General features: G+C 42.9%; 1 protein-coding gene across 1 annotated transcript in view; it reads left to right on the forward strand.

Annotated features, from left to right (window-relative positions):
* Positions 1-14415, forward strand: part of nkd1 (NKD inhibitor of WNT signaling pathway 1) — a 33825-nt gene extending 19410 nt beyond the window's left edge. The window contains exons 4-10 of the mRNA XM_020080237.2: positions 1053-1110; positions 5832-5935; positions 6067-6162; positions 7843-7990; positions 8844-8925; positions 9353-9480; positions 10099-14415. Of these exons, the coding sequence (XP_019935796.1) occupies positions 1053-1110; positions 5832-5935; positions 6067-6162; positions 7843-7990; positions 8844-8925; positions 9353-9480; positions 10099-10631 (1149 nt within the window). The 3' untranslated portion in view covers positions 10632-14415. The remainder of the gene's footprint in view (positions 1-1052; positions 1111-5831; positions 5936-6066; positions 6163-7842; positions 7991-8843; positions 8926-9352; positions 9481-10098) is intronic.
* The last annotated feature ends 1766 nt before the right edge of the window (positions 14416-16181 follow it).

Below are 16181 nucleotides of genomic sequence, written 5' to 3' on the forward strand. Positions count from 1 at the left end.
TGGATTACACAGAAATCTCCTTTCACACTGTCACAGCTTCGCCTCTGACTCACACCCACACACTTGTGAAAATGCCAGCATGTACACAATGAACTCACACGCTGCTACATTTACATTAAAGGAGGACTTATGAAGTTAATTATTATGTTAATAAGTCAATCATTATTAGGTTAATCAGTCAATCATCAAGATCAGCTGTACAGACTATCAAGACAGAAGCCCATCGGCTATGATAAGTCTGCTGTTGAATGTTCTGTCTGTACAGCTGATCTTGATGATTGACTGAACTGAATGACTTAGTTTAACAGTATCTAATCAAATCATGTTATTTGATTCATAAACACTACCTCAACATGACAGAAAACACTTGACATTGAATTTATGTAAAAAAGTTACAAGGAAATTGAATATGTAATTGTAATACAAAAAGTCAACATTTTAGGATTTCTTTTTTGTGGGGGTGTATATGCGTTTGTCAGCCCCATGATTAATGTTTGTTTTGGCCAGATGACTGTAAAGCTTTGTGGATACCTGAGCCAGACCTTTCCACAGTGAAGCCCGGGTATCACATATCGCTCCCGTCTCTGTGGTATGTAGATAGAACTGCAAGGAGAGGGGGCCTGGGTGAAAGCAGTCCTGGACAAAAAAAGCCTCTGAACGTATCTCTGCAACCATAGCCCGCCGCTGAAATAACCCTACTACCAGGCCTCATTCCCAGAATTCTCTGCAGGGCTCGGCAGTAGTGATTTAGATACTTTTTCATAGTCACAATGCTGAGTGCCAGTCTTGCTCTCAGTTTGTTTCAGCTCTACAATTACTATCCTCTTAAACTTTCCGCCACTGTTTAAGCTCATCTCACAGCTGTCAAATTGTGTTCATAAATAGATATATAAATGCTATAATTTTGATATTCGCAGACAAATCTGTGTTGGATAGCTGTGTTATGAATATGCAACATTAAAAATGTTTTTTGTGAAAAAAAATTATACTCCTCTGTAAGACATGGAACAACGATTATATATGTCCTGTTCTCTTTCCTTTTCTTTCTCCAGGGCTCCATGGTTGAAGCATGTGCTGAGGGGATCAGTGATGAACATTACCGCTTAGAAGGTAAGCCCACTGCTCCTCATCAAAGGGATATTCAAAGGTTACACTGTCTCATTTGGGGCCAGTTTGTTTAAATCGAACGAAAACCTGCAAACAATCGGGTTTGTGCATTTGTTGGGCTCTTTCTGTCCAAACCCGTTCTATAAGCTCCCAACAACATGCTGATGAGTTCCTCTTTACCTTCCCTCCCAATTCTTCCATCTCTCATCCACTCCTCCCCATGGCAGAGCTCTGCTAAATGACCCCATTCCTCCATGTTTTTCCCCCTGATGTGATGTGATCATGGATCAAGAGCTTCGGGAGCTGAGAGATTCTCACTCCCATTTAAAGACAGGATCGGACGTGAGGTGCAGGCTGAAATGGAAAGTCGAACACGACCAGCCCAGAATTTGGAAGTGTGGCAGAAACTTTCATATTAGTTCTGCATCACTGGAGAGCAGACAAACTAGCAGCTGATAAATGATGTTTAGTCATTGGGTTGAGCCCAAGTCTGGTCCAAGCCTGTCCTCCCTTCAAGACTGATGTTGCAAATAAGAGTATGCTGTTCATTCTCTATGATAAAGAGAAAAAATAACAAGATCATTTACTTCAATAAAAGATGCCATAGAAAATGTGTTCATATTTACATATATCCATAATACATCATAAGATTATTATGAAGGCAAATTCAGTCAAGTGGTAAATGTGTCATTTGGGGGAGCTGTGGCTCAGGAGCACAGCACAGCTGGTTAGATTTAGATTAGATTTATTGTCATGTTGCATGCACAGTAAGTTACACACAATTGAAATGTACCTTGCTCTCCCTCAGATCACACACACAACACATGCTTACAGGGGGAGAGCAAAGGTTAAAGGTTACTATGATACCACTAGAATATGAAGTGTCTTGTTCATGTCATAAGATTTCCTTGGTACCCAGCACTGTGCTGCCCAATGGAGAGGAGAGGACAGGATCAGTTGTGTGTAATAAAGTAGCCTAGCTAAGCTGGGTGTGATGAGTGTATGCATGTACGTGTGTGTAGCAGGGCTTCTGGAAGAGGTTTGTTATGGAGGCTGCCAGCCTCGGCCACCAGCCTCGGCTGCCCTCGTCTTGCCCCTCAGATCTGATGTGTAGCCAATCCCCTTGCAGCAGCTTCTCTCATAAAGAGCCGGCTTATGTCTGTGGTGGAGGGGGGGGGTCACAGGGGAGAGTGATAGCAGATTACTGTTACTCCTCCCGGCATTTCATTAGCTACGAGATAAGCATCTCACCACCATATTGAGCCTGCTACGGAACAGATTTGCCCTTGCGCACAATGTTCCCTTTGAGCACCTCAGATGATCAAGCAGCGGGACCCCAAATGCTGGTCCTCTCCAAAAAGTTGCTGAAAGCTCCCTGGGATGATGCCTTTCATTTCTGGCATTTTCCACTATCCAGGGATGAGACAGGTCTGCTTTGATCTGATTTGGATCAGGAGGAAAGAAATTGGGCTGTTGTGTCTGCTCTGTTGGCGAGCAAACAAACAGTGTTTCAGATTTGACTTGGCTTAATTAATTAGTGATTCTGTTTTACAGCCTGTCTGATCCTCTTCCAAAAGGTTTGAGAATGGAACTTCAAAGTGTGGTGGGAGGAGTGAGGAGTGGAGGATGATGGAAAAAGAGGGGTGTGGTCTGTATGGGTTTATGGATGTGTTCTTGGGCTACAGGGTTGTGATTGGATGGTTGGGAGGTGTGCTTATGTAAAGCCAAGCAAATGAACAGAGGTGAACCATACAGTGGCTACAGAGTTGTGACGAGCTTCAGATAAAATCTATGGTGACATCCATAAAGCTGAAGCAAGGATGTTTATTTTTCTAGAGGAGGTGTGTGTATGTCACTCGTGGCCCCCTAATAGAAAGTCGGCAGGAAGTCAGGAAAATCGCAGGATTCACAGCGAGCAAATGGGAGGGTTCTGTGACAGATGGAAAAAAAGAAGAAAACAAATATCTTCTGGTGAAAAAGTGTTGTCATACACGTAGAAGACACCCAAGATGTCTAGAGAGTTTGTGGCGATAAGAGCAGACATCTGCGTCTGTCTTTGCCTGCTGCACCCTGTCTTCATTGTGGACAGTTTGCACAACATAAACTGTGTACATTGAATATGTATCTGATCTCATTATGCAATATGTTGATAAAGTGGCCAATCAGCCTTGGTGGAGGTATGTGCATTGTCCCTCTAGTTTTGTCACTTTTGAGGATGACCTTACAATAAATTTTAATCCAAATAGTGTGTGTGAAGTTAGAAAGCTTAAAGGTCCAGTGTGTAAGATTTAGGTGAAAGGGATCTACTGGCAGAAACTGAATAGAAATGAATCCTAGCAATGTTCTCACCGTTGTGCTTCATCTTAATTGTACAAATTGTTGTTTCTTTGCCCTAGAATTGCCCCTTTATATTTAAATACTTTATATTTACTTCGGGAGGGGTCCGCTCTACGGCGGCCGCCATGTTTTTTTTTTTACAGTCGTCCAGACTGGACAAATTAAACACCTTTTGAGTTTTCATAAAAATTGAAGGCTCCCACAGGTTTTTTATGTTTGGAAGGGGAGGGTAAGGTGAGGGGTATTCAGCTGAAACATTCAAATTCACCACAAAATTCTACACACTGAATTTTTAAATCATTGACGGCTACAAGCATTTCTTCAGGTTGCGGGCTAATTTAGTTTTTCCACTGTTTAGAGTCTGATATGTTGCAAAGCAGGGTTGTGTACCCCAACACACTCTGAGGATTTCACACCAGTGGCACATGCAGACGCAGAGAGGAGGAGTAAATTACTGCCAGAGCCAGTAAAAACTGTAAAACATAACTTTTTTACAGTCCAAACATAAATGATATGACCCAAAATGATCGCTGTAAGTGGAGCTGTTCATGGCTCCCTGGGTGTCTGCCTGGGGTCGGGCTGTTCGCCTCTCTCTGGTTGTGGAGCTGTCCATGGTCCCTGCGTCAGTTGCCAGGTGGGATTTTTTCCAATATAACCATGTTGTTGGAATGGAAATTATGCATTTCCTTTTTTTCAATGTCTGCATAGGCTACTCATTGTATGGGGTGTATGTTAGCAGCAAACCTAAAGCAGAAGGACTTAAACACCTTATACTTCAGCATTTGTTTATTTATCGCAAGTCATACCACTATCGCAACATTCAACAACGTTATTGCATGTTTTCCTGATATCCTGCAGCCCTAATTCTCAGGTTGGCTTTTTCTGTGAGGATTTGTGCTATAAACTGTCGTACATGAAACTTTCATTGATTTCTATGTTATAGCCTTTTGTCGGGCTCTCCACAGGTGGGTCTGGCCATCGGTGTAACCAGTTGAGTGCATGTGACAGATTAGTGCTCCCTGCAGACCGTCTCCTTCTAGTCTTATGTCGGTCTATAAAATGATGAGCTCTGCTGCTCGGAGCTGGGGACTTGGGGGGCCACATATAGCTCTTTGATGTTCAGATGCTCTTTTAGTTCCACCATTTTTATTCATATGCCACCTGATAGTCTGTCATGTTTTAGGCATGTCATACCATTTGGTTTCATGTTTGACATCCCCTTTCAAATCCACTGGGATATATATATATACTGTAGCTGAGAATTGAAAAACTATTTCTATATGTGTGGCTGATGGAGCTGTTGCCACAGAAAAATCAGTGCTGTCACAGTTTCAACATTTACATGCCTGATTTCCAACGACAGCAGTAATGGGATACGTAATGTTTTCTGTTTGCCCATCTGTCTGTTCTCGTGAAATATCGAGACACTCCATGAGGGAATTTCTTTAAATTTGGCGCAAATGTTCACTTGGACTTGAGGATGAACTGATTAGATCTTTGTGACCTCACGTCCGTCCCACTCTTGTGAATGCGATATCTCAGGAATGCCTGGAGGGAGTTTCATTCATACATCTGGCAGCAAAAATCCATTTGGACTCAATGAACTCAGAGATGAACTTGTTAGAGTTTGCTGGTCGACGGTCAAAGGTCACTGTGACCTGATAAACATTTTGGCCATAATTCAAGAATAAAATCCACTTTATACCTTTTATTAAATTATTTTAAAGTCTGCACTACAAATCTTATGAGTCTGGACAGACATGGATGTAAATTACAACTTGGTTGTGAACGCACATACTACCACAAGGCGATAATTAGCATTGTTTATGCATTGGTTTGAAAGTTTGGGATCAATGATTCTGAAAATCAAGTAATTATTTATCATGGAACTCTGCCAAAATAAGTTACCAATTTAAAAGTTTAATATAAGAAATAAATATGTTCAGTACTGGCATAAGCACCATAAAACATTTTGATAACAGATTAAATATAAATATTATCACATTCTTTAATTTAGCTGGACCCTGGAGTTACATGATTAAAACAGGGTCACTGATTGATGTACCATGATTGTTTTCTCAAGGTGTTTTAGTCATTAGTCCTAGTGCTTTTTAATATGATCACAAATACTGTACTGTATTATACAAGTGCTGAATTCTGATTTATGGTTTATGCATTGTAAATATATTACAATGAGGATTTATTTCTAACTAGAAAACGCTTGAATGTGTGACACAACTTAATTGCAGCTGCCAAGCTCAGAAGCAGGAGCTAACAAGCAAAACTTGAAGGCGACGACATATCCTCAGGTTATGACTGCATCCAACATTTCCATCCTCAGGCTCTCTCTTTTATCTTTTTGTGTGTGTATCTGTGTGTCGCTGCAGTGGCTTTACCCCCGGAGAAGACAGACAGCTGCTGTGTGGAGGAGAAGATGCAGGAGAGGGACAGCCAAACTCCCGCAGGGCCACAGAAACAGCTCCAGTTTGAAGTGAGTGTCAAGACTGAACAGGACATTTATTACTTCCCCTTTGGATGAAACTGGGCCAATGGAAGGACTCACACATACAAATACACACACGTAGTGGACGATCTTGATAGCTCAATGTTCTGCTGTTTCAGGAGTTGGAGTGCGCCGTGTCTGTGGAGGAGGATAATAGGCAGGAGTGGACTTTCACGCTCTACGACTTTGACAACAACGGCAAAGTCACTAGAGAGGTAATAATCACCTGCTCCGAAAATAAATACAAAGCAGTCAATTAAAATAGAAAATCTGCCACCGCCACTCAGAAGAATTACTCCCTCACTTTTTTGGAAAATTTACCAAGATTACATTTCGCCAGTTTCCCCTACTACAGTAATATAAATGAAACATTATGAAAGAAACCTTTATGGGACTGCCCCAAAAATGTTACTCGGCAGCTTGCTTGTACAAATCCCCATGCCATTTTTGCCTGGATATGAATCCATAACTTCCCCTTTACTTTTCCTGGTGTTGCCACACCCAAAACAAAGTGAGGAGAGAAGTTCTAGACCTCCAACACAATCTCCCTCGTAAGAACCAAATCCAGCACTGTCTGTTGTTTTCCATCTCCTGCGAGGTACCTTGTGTCTTGCGCTGCCTGGTACAGATCTTAGCTCACATCCAGAAAGGCCCGTGTTTTTTGACAACAACTTGAAACAGCGCAAAGAGACTCAGAGCTGTCCTCTGTGTAGTTGGCTGTGCAGCTTTTTTGGCATTGCCTGTGGCTCCAGGGCTCATGAGACGGCAGGCAGCAGCAGCTTGGAGGAGGAAAGAAAATCTTTCTTCCTCAACCCTTTTTTTTACCCTTTCATACAAATAAAAAAGAAAAGGAAGCCAAAACTGATAGAGAAAGCTTTTTGTTTTATTTTTTTTTGCACATTTTTTCAATATCTGAAGCCAGTATGTGGAACCGGGCCCTGAAGAATTCATAATCGTTCTTTTTGCCGTGAGTCAGAATGGCACAGGCTTTGTGTGGCATAGGCTTAAATTCTCAGCAGTTTTGTCAAATGAGCTCTGATGATGAAGCTGCTCTAAGAAAAACAATAAGAGATTTGAAAAACGGTATGTTTCACTTCTATACCAGATGATGTACAAATATAATTGGGTTTGAAAAGACCTTGTGCTGTTGCTGATCCTCTGTACAAGGTATAGCTTATAAAAAGCCACTTGATACGGCGTTAAACAAATTAAGTCGTCCAAATATAGTTATAGTTACCTCATTCTGAAGTTATTGTGGTTTCACTTTTAATTTTAAGTTATTGATAATTGATAATGATTACAGGAGAGCTTTATGATGACTTTACATGAAAATATATTTGATGTTTCTTTGGTGTATGTATAAATGCTCTTTAGCACATATATTTGAAAACCTACATTGATGCTTCCCCCTATGCAGATGTGCTATAAGTTTTTTAGGAGGCATTGAGGATTTAAACAGAGAGTGTGTAGAGCCTTTACAGCTGTAACATAGCTCATATCGGGCTTGACATCTTAGTCAGCCCCCTCTGCTACCACCAAGAAGTTTCTTTTTATGAATTTATACCTTGTCTCTACACCCCTGTCTGATCGCTTCACTTGGAAAGCCAAGCTAAAACAACTGACATGATCAGTGTTGCTCTGTTCACTGTTGTCTGAGTCACTTCTTTAAATTCCCAGCTAGCATTACGTTCATGACACATGCACAGAGCTACAGAATATTGAATTCAAACAGTGCAGTAATAAGAAGAGTCTCAAACATCATGTTCCCCCTTTTCTGTAAAATATCTGCCCTAAAATCCTGTGTCTCTGCACCAATGATAACAATTTTTTGTGATCAAATGATAAAAATCAAAAAGCCAAAGATTGAACACATTCCCATAACCTCTCTCCTGCAGGATATCACTAGCCTGCTGCACACCATCTACGAGGTTGTGGATGCCTCCGTCAACCATTCTCCCAGCAGCAGCAAGACACTGAGGGTCAAGCTCTCTGTGGCTCCCGATTCCAGTCAGCGGTGGAGGAGCTGTACGCAGGGTGCAGCAGGTAAAAGCCGCATTAACACAGTGGGTGAGGGGGGCGTTGGAGGAGAAGTGAGGGCATTTTGGGGTCCCCCTTGCGTTGCCTGCTGTCAGCTCAGCCAGAGACGTGTTTGTTGTCATGCAGAAAGGCGGCTGCTTCAGGCCTGTCAGAGCTTTGTTCCGTGCAGTGTCGGAGTCGCTCCATCTCTCACACTCAATGGGGTTCATTTTTAATGATGGGGGGGAGTGACAGAGCCAAGAGTGGGCCCCCTCCCTCAGTGCCTTCAAATACTCTGAAAGAAACCTTAAGAGATGTGCCGAGTCCTTTTGATAACCACAGCCATTTTTCTTTTCTCCAAAGTTCCCTTTTTTCCTCTCGTCTCCCCCTTCTCTTCCTGCCCCCCTTCTTGGAGCTGCCGGGAAAATATAGCTACGTTCAACTTAACTTTTCTCACTGATGACTTGGTAAACAAGTAGTCAGTGAAAAATATCTCAAAAAGTATATATTCCTGTGTGTTTGCATCCTATTGTTTCGGCTATAAATATCTATCAAGAGATTCAAACAGAGCGAGCTTTGAAAATATCGCTGGTTGCCTTCATGCTAATTTCAAACTGCATCAGATCTCACAGCCTTAATAAACTATTTTTTTTTCATTCCACGCCTTATAAGAGTCTGGGAGTTGAAAATAGAATAAATGAAGCATTGTTGTTTTTCCTTTTCTATAGATCTTCAAAGTAAAACCCCCAAACAAAGGTTGCTTTCTTCTGAGGCTTGTGTGACTGTTGTCATGTGTATGTTTGTGTATTTGTGTGTGTGTCTGTGGCTGCTCTGTGAAGCTGTCTTTGATAATAGCCCCCTGTCTTTCACACATACACAGAGTTGTCCCACCCCAGAGAGAAAAATGACAAGTGTATAGAAGACCCCAAGAGTGCAGACAAGAAGAGTCGAGCACTCCTAAGGTAAACCACCTCCTCTGCACACTTTAATTTCTATTATTTAGACTTGTGTCTACAGGAGGAGAAAGAATCTGAAGTTTGTTATTATCATATGTTGAGATCACTGGTTTGAGCATCTACTTTTTCTGACTCAGTAAACTAGAGATTTCCTCAGGAATAGTTGCAAGTAGCAGCTGTTGTTCAGACACTTGGGATCTGCAATAGTCGTATATTCTTAAATTAGTTTTGCCCTTCCGCTGTACCCAGGAGGAGCCAGCCCTCTGTTCATATAGTGGAGATTTAAACCTGTGATTTTCCAGTCACAATCTCACTTCTCTAACAATTACTCTGCAGCTGCCTGATCATAAGGAACACTAGTTTTACTTACTGTGAGCACCACCACTACTGACCAAAAATGCTACCTAATGAAAGGTGCCGCTTGTGTCCACAGGCGCCACCACAGTGACCACCACACCCAGCCAGGCTGCCAGCGCCACTGTGTGGATGAGAACCTGGAACGCAGGAACCACTACTTGGACCTGGCAGGCATAGAAAACTACACGTCCCGCTTTGGAGCCGGTGAGTGGACCGGGGCCAGGGGGGTAAGGAGGGGGAGAGGGGAGGAAGGAACGCAGACCGTGGCCCCTTTGAAGCTGCATCCAGGGGCCCTCATTAGTGCGGCACCTGCTTGGAGCCATTAGGTAGAACTACCAGCCCGCTGAGCTCCCCGCCAGTACAAACATCTGGGCTGAGGCAAGCACAATATACCAAGTGTTCAAGTCTGAAGCCCATCAACAGAACAGGCTGCTGAGAAGTGAAATATTAGGTCTAATGAGCAGTGGCCTTGATCTGATGGTCAGTGATGACATATGATTAGTTTAATATTGGTTCTGTTAGGATGGTGCTAACAGAGATGTGCTCTGAGTCACTTCAGTAGAAGACAGAACCTGATACAAAGCTGTTAGAACCTTAATGTGGAGCTTTTGAGTGGCTCTTAGCTGTTAGCACAATCATTTTCACATAGTTGGTTTTCTTCTCCTTCCTCTTTTTGCTGGGTCATAAGTGCCCATGGAATGAATTTTATAAGTTGAACTGTCCTGTGATGGAATTGTTTCTCTGCAATCTTGAATTTATCATTGCTCCTTTCTTGGTTAAAATGGTTAAAATGAATAATAAATATGCATGTCTGTCTAACAGCTCCAGTCCCAGAGCCGACAAAGGCAGAGCCCCAGACCCGCTCATCCAACCAGACTCGCTCTCGCTCCCACGAACCGGAAAATGGCCACTCCCATTCCCACCACCGCCGCTTGCAGACTGTTGTGGACACTGTCGCCCCGGACAACCTCCACCCTCCCCGGCCGCGTGGCCAAGACTCAGGCAAACATGCCCTCCGTTCTCCCAAGTCCCACAGCCGCACACCTCCTGCACAGACCAGTGGCAGGGTGATGAGAAGTCGAGGTGTTCCTCCCCCCCCTGCCCTGCCCAGCCAGACCCCTCCTCACCAGTCTGCAGCGCCATACCGCAAGCACAAGCAGCGGTCCAAGGAGAGCCAGGGCTACCGTGCCTTAGGCCCTCTGGCGGCTCCGGGACCAATGGTGGAGAAGGAGCAGGTGAGAAACCTGCCCAGCGTGCTGCTATACGAGGGGGGGCTTGCGCAAGTGGTGCAGCGGCATGAGCACCATCACCACCATGAACACCATCACCACTACCACCACTTTTATCAGTCCTGAATTTCCACTCTGTCTGGGACAGCTCAGCAGCCCCACAAACCGCAGCCAGACCTGCAGACACTGACTTGCAGTGGCCTTCCTCCTCAAACACTGTGCAGTCCAGTGGCACTGTAGTCAACATGGGACAAGGGGACAAGAGGGGGGGTCACAGGAGGGGTGATCCTGTGCGAGGCGTGATTAACCAGTGTTAGAAAGAGGTTGGTCGGACAAACAGCAGGACTGAGGATCACAGCTGGGGATGGAGAGGAGGACAGGAGGGACAGATGTGATAAACAGCTCAGAAGCTCCTCTCCCCTCTGACCTGGTGTCCCCGTACCTGATCAAATCTACGGCTCCAAACCAGCACCACAACCCTTCCAGACCACTAAGCCCAAAGGTTTCTAAGGAACAGGAGGGACAACAGAAAGAAAGACTGGCAAAAAGAGGAGAATACATGAAGGAATATAGGTGGTAGGAGAGCAGGGCATAGCAAGAGTGAGTGTGTGTGTGTGTGTGTGTGGAACATTGTTTGAATGTGTGGGCGTAGCAAAAGTGTGTATGTGTCTGTGTGTGAGTGTCACGACACTGGTGTCTGTTGAAAACCACTTGAGAAGTGCGCTCATGGGTGCGTGAGTATTTAAAGCTGGCTGTCAGGCAGGTTTTTGAAGAAGAAGATTCTGATCTGAGCACGCAATACCCCGTCAGCAAGTTTAATGGGAAGGAAGTAAAAAAAAAAAAAGAAGATCCCAAATCCGCTGCTACCTCTAATTTTATCCTAATTGTTGTTATAATCGTGACTTTGACTAAGCATTCAGAGGTTATTTTCAAATTACTTGGAAACATTTTTTGAAAGAAGAGGAATTGTGTCACAATCTGTTGTACTGAAGTGTCGAGAAGCTCCTTACTTTTATGAACTAATATTTACTGTACATAAGGTATATATTGTTATCAATTTTAGAAGCTTTATTGATAATGTGATATCTTTGTATTCACTATCTGATGCTCTTGTTTGCTTTCCTACTCAGCCGTATTTTATAAGACCACTAGGAGCCCCTGTTTGACAAGAATGTGTATCTGTCAGCCGCACACTCGCTCTCTCTGCTTTGACTTTCTATGCCATCGGATGAGATACGTAACCGTGACCAAGTAATTATGGCTAGATGAGTGAAATCTCAACTCTCAACAGTGCTGTTCAGAATTGTTCAGTAGTGTTTATGGTACATGATGTACTTTTGAACATATATCAAAGCATAATAATGGAGTTTAGGTTATGTGAGCTTAGCTGTAACTGAAGGGCCTTTGTGTAGACGTTGATATCTGCATTAAAGCTAGAAATAACATCAGCCTTAAACCATTGAAATGCATAAACTATAAAGCTTTTGTTAAGTTCCTGGAAATAAAAGGTCAATTTATTTTTGGATAGTCAGCAGTTAAATCCCATATCTTCAGTCCCATCATACACTTAAATACAGAATAAGAGAATGTCAGTATCTGTGAGATCAGAGTAAACCAGTTATTTCTCAGGCCTTTTAGCCTATTTTGCATAAGATGAAACCTTGTCACACCCAGCCCATCAGATGTCTGTATACATTTATCAGGATGGAGTTTGACCTTTTTTTGAACAGTTATTTATGTCACGAAATGCTGAGCGTGCATTTCAGTTTTCACGAGTGGCCAGCTTTAGATCCAGATTCACATTCACACCCGGGAGTTGTCACGTGCCACGCTATTCTTTTTGGACCATGTGACTTTAAGGCCAGCACTTTCTCCAGCAGCTCTGTTGTCTGGCCCCTGGCTCCGAGGTCACATGGCTACTCCTTCTGTTTCCAGCTGTCAGCAGGTCTTTCTTCTTTCAGCTGTCTCATTCCTCTGGTGCTGTATGACACCGGGCCCGGCCTGCAGTCTCCACAAGACCCATAACTCACCGCTGCTACTCTCCTGCCAACAGGGACTGTCTGCTCGTCCTGTCCCATGATGCTCTGTGGGCGCTGCAGTAACTGTGCAGAGGTCGATGGCACCAGCATGAAAAAAGTGTTTTTACCTGCGTCACATCTGGTCTGACCGAGGCAGCAGTGAAGTTTTCTCCAGGACTGTTTTCCCACTGATAATGTTCAGCACTTTCCTGTTTCTTCTTTTCTAGTGCAGCATGTTTCTCGACCTTTGGAGCAATGAGAGTTTAAGTGCCTCGCTCCAAGGTAGCCACATACATACAGAGGGGAGAACACATTCTCAATAGCGGGCTTCATTCCCAAACAATCCAAGAGACTGTAATAGTCTGTCATAGACATGTGTGTTTTTGTGATGAGCAAGAATGCATTGTATGCCAGTCTTGTCCTCCACACTGAGATGTCCTCTCACAGCTGCAGGCTGTCCTTTAGCGGGAGGCACCAGTTAGACGGTTCAGCTCATGGGACCCAGTGGTTAAAACGGCGTCATTCCCCAAAGGAAGATCACAGCTGCGCCCCATACCTCAGCTCCTTAACCTCACACTGCTTTTCCTGGAGTCCTCACCACTGGACCCCTCATAACACTGTAACTCCTTTGTCGATTCTTTCACCTCTTCTGAAATAAGTGTTGATACTAATGTATGGCTCTAAATATAAGCAGTGTGGAATAAGCCGACTGTTTTTCCAGCATGGAGGTCTGATTCAATGTGGTGAGCAAAGGCTAATAAAGGGATTTGGCAAAATTCAGTCAGATCAGGTCAGGTTGAATTTTTTTAAATTTCTTTCACCCAGAGTTTAAATACAGACACATTGCTCTTTTTTGATAATTCCCTGCCTCATATGCATAGAGTAACCTGAAGTCACACTAGAACCTAACAACTCTCTAGAAACTACAACTGTACTTTCATACCTTTGGCCACAAAGCACCGTCACTGGAACAACAAGGGATGTTTTTGCTTTTCTCAAGAGCATCTCAGCAGCATTTATGGAGGTTTGGGAAAACCGTAACCTCCCACTGCCACTGTCCCTCTTCTGTCTCATCACATTATGGAAATGTCTCTATATTTTAAGTGGAAAAAAGATCATGTGCAGGTGTTTTTGTCATTTTGCGAGCAGCCAAGTTGTCAGCCACCCTGTTCACACCTACCAGAATCTGATTAGTTTTATTTTGTTTGCCAGATTATGATGCGAGAGCAGGTGTAACTTTTATCTTTCAAATTATGAATGTCTCCATTCGGAACGGTCAAAGTCAAATCATGTCACACAATCTTCTGTCCTGTTGTATAGGATATCCAGAGCCACATTTCCATGTTACTACAGTATTTAATGCTCCACTAATATCAATGTGTGTCAACATTTCTTTTTAAATCTGATGTATATAGTGGACCACAGAGGTTAAACCAGCATCATGTAGAAAGAAACTGAGATGACTGTCAAGCTATCTCACTTGCCTACTGTCAGCTAGTATTCCTTAAGCAGTATCCACCACACCAATCTGACTCAGCAGGGAGGAATGAATCTCCACCACAAGCTGTTTGTGTCCACACACAGATGCTTGGTATTTGTTGTAAAGGAAAATTGTTTAGCACTAGCTATTCTTTCCCTTTCCCTCCTCCCTCCTAATATTTTTTTTCATGACTTTGTTTAGTTGAGATAGATTGTATTTGATTAATTGCTCTATTTATTTGATAGCAGACCTGTGCCAAGGGAAATACCCTTTTATTAAAGTATGAACCTGTTCCTTATAAACTGACTGACTTATCGAGTCATTTTATTTCAGTTTTCACCAGTAGTATGTGTATTGGTGTGCAGATTTGCACAGTGCATGTGTATTTATAATAAACATTATTTTGAAATAATACCAGTTAACAATATGAATTTGTTGTTTGTTTATGCTAGAACAACCTCTACTGAAATGTAGGTCTTCATTTTCAGGAAATGACTGAGGAAGTATGTGCTGTAACACAAGGTGTCATAGGTGGAATATTAAATGGAGCCACCTATTTCCAGTCTTTATGCTAAGCCACAATTGATGGCAGCTTCATAGTTACTAAACAGACATGACAGAGGTATTCATCAGCAAATAAACAAGATTGTATGTTTTCCTTAAGATAATAGATATACTCATACAACAAATATATTAGCATACTTACATCTGATCATTTTCTACTACAATTGAGATATCCGATTTTTATTTAAGATGTGTTCAATTCCCTTTGTTGGATTGTTGATGGATCTGATCCTCATAGAATCCGGATGTAGACATTTCATATGCAAACCATATTCCACTTATGTTAAAGCCCCATTTCAACCTAACCTGTGCAGAAACATGGAGAACACGCACATTCCACCCTGTGCGATCCCTAATTGTTTCGGAAGTGACAGAGCTGTCCACTGCACAACTCTGCAACTTATGGCCATATTGGAACAATGGATTTGGATGAGAGTGGTGCTCCTGCTATTTGGGACCTCATTACTGTTGCTTGGCTATACAGATCAAATTCTGTATTTTTCCTTAAAATCTTTTCCTGCAGCGGAGATACATCTTTTGTGCTGTTAATCCAGAGTATGTGTGAATCACTAAGAAAAACCAAGTGCCGCTACTCTGTAATCTCATTCACATCTTTGTGTTCCTTGCTGCTGTTTGAAAATGCATTGATTGTGCACGACTGCAAGTGTCAACTGGTTGTTGTGAGTTTCTTTAGGGCAGAGAAATCTGACCTTCTGTCTCTGATTCGCTCATTTGACCAGTTTTTGAGGCCCCAACTCACAAATCAGCAGAACTTGACCTCATTCTCATAAGAAAGTGCCACAGAGTTCTTAACAGCCACACTACTGCACTTCCATGAATTCACTTGCACTATATGTGTCCCATAAGAAGTGGCCCTCCATTTCACCACCTCTGGTTCTGTTCTGCCACAAACTGTTCCCTCAATAGCAGTCAATGATTGCTCAGGGTTCATCTACTCTACTGATCTCGTCTCTGAATAGCCTGTGTCTGCTATCCATCAAACCTGCTCCCTCTAACCTGCCTCCACCTTGGCTAACCTTAACCTCAACTGAAAGCTACGTACTGTTCTCACAGCTGCTAGGAGAAAAACCAGTGACCCTGCTGATCTCAAGGGTTGTCCATCGCTCTGATCTGCCCTCATCCAGTATCAGTATCACTAAAACTCTTTTTTTCAATGATACAATCTGCAGTGCCAGTGATATTACTCAATCCTGCAGCACCTCCACCAGACACTGACCTCTCAACTGATATCTTTGCCTCCTTTACTGAAAACGTGTCGGGCATCAAATCTCTGAAACATTCAAAGACAACCTCTTCCCAGGTCTTCCCAGTTAACATTGTCTCTCTTTGTTTGGACAGCACAACAGCAGGGCAAACATGTAGCACTCTGCTCAGCTCTTATACTCTCTGGCTCCTGTTGATAGCCCACCATTTCATTCACACAGCCATCTAGCTGAGTGTAAGTAAGGCTCCTAAAAGTGTTACATGTTGAAGACTTACTACATATACTGTATTTCTCTATCTCCAATGATCAATGGCATACCATCTTAGTCACACCTCTCACTGAGGAAAAAGTATAAAAACTCCTGACTTGTCACATAGTCATGAAATAAA

This window comes from Paralichthys olivaceus, chromosome 1, assembly GCF_024713975.1.
Source record: "Paralichthys olivaceus isolate ysfri-2021 chromosome 1, ASM2471397v2, whole genome shotgun sequence".
Classification (NCBI taxonomy): domain Eukaryota; kingdom Metazoa; phylum Chordata; class Actinopteri; order Pleuronectiformes; family Paralichthyidae; genus Paralichthys; species Paralichthys olivaceus.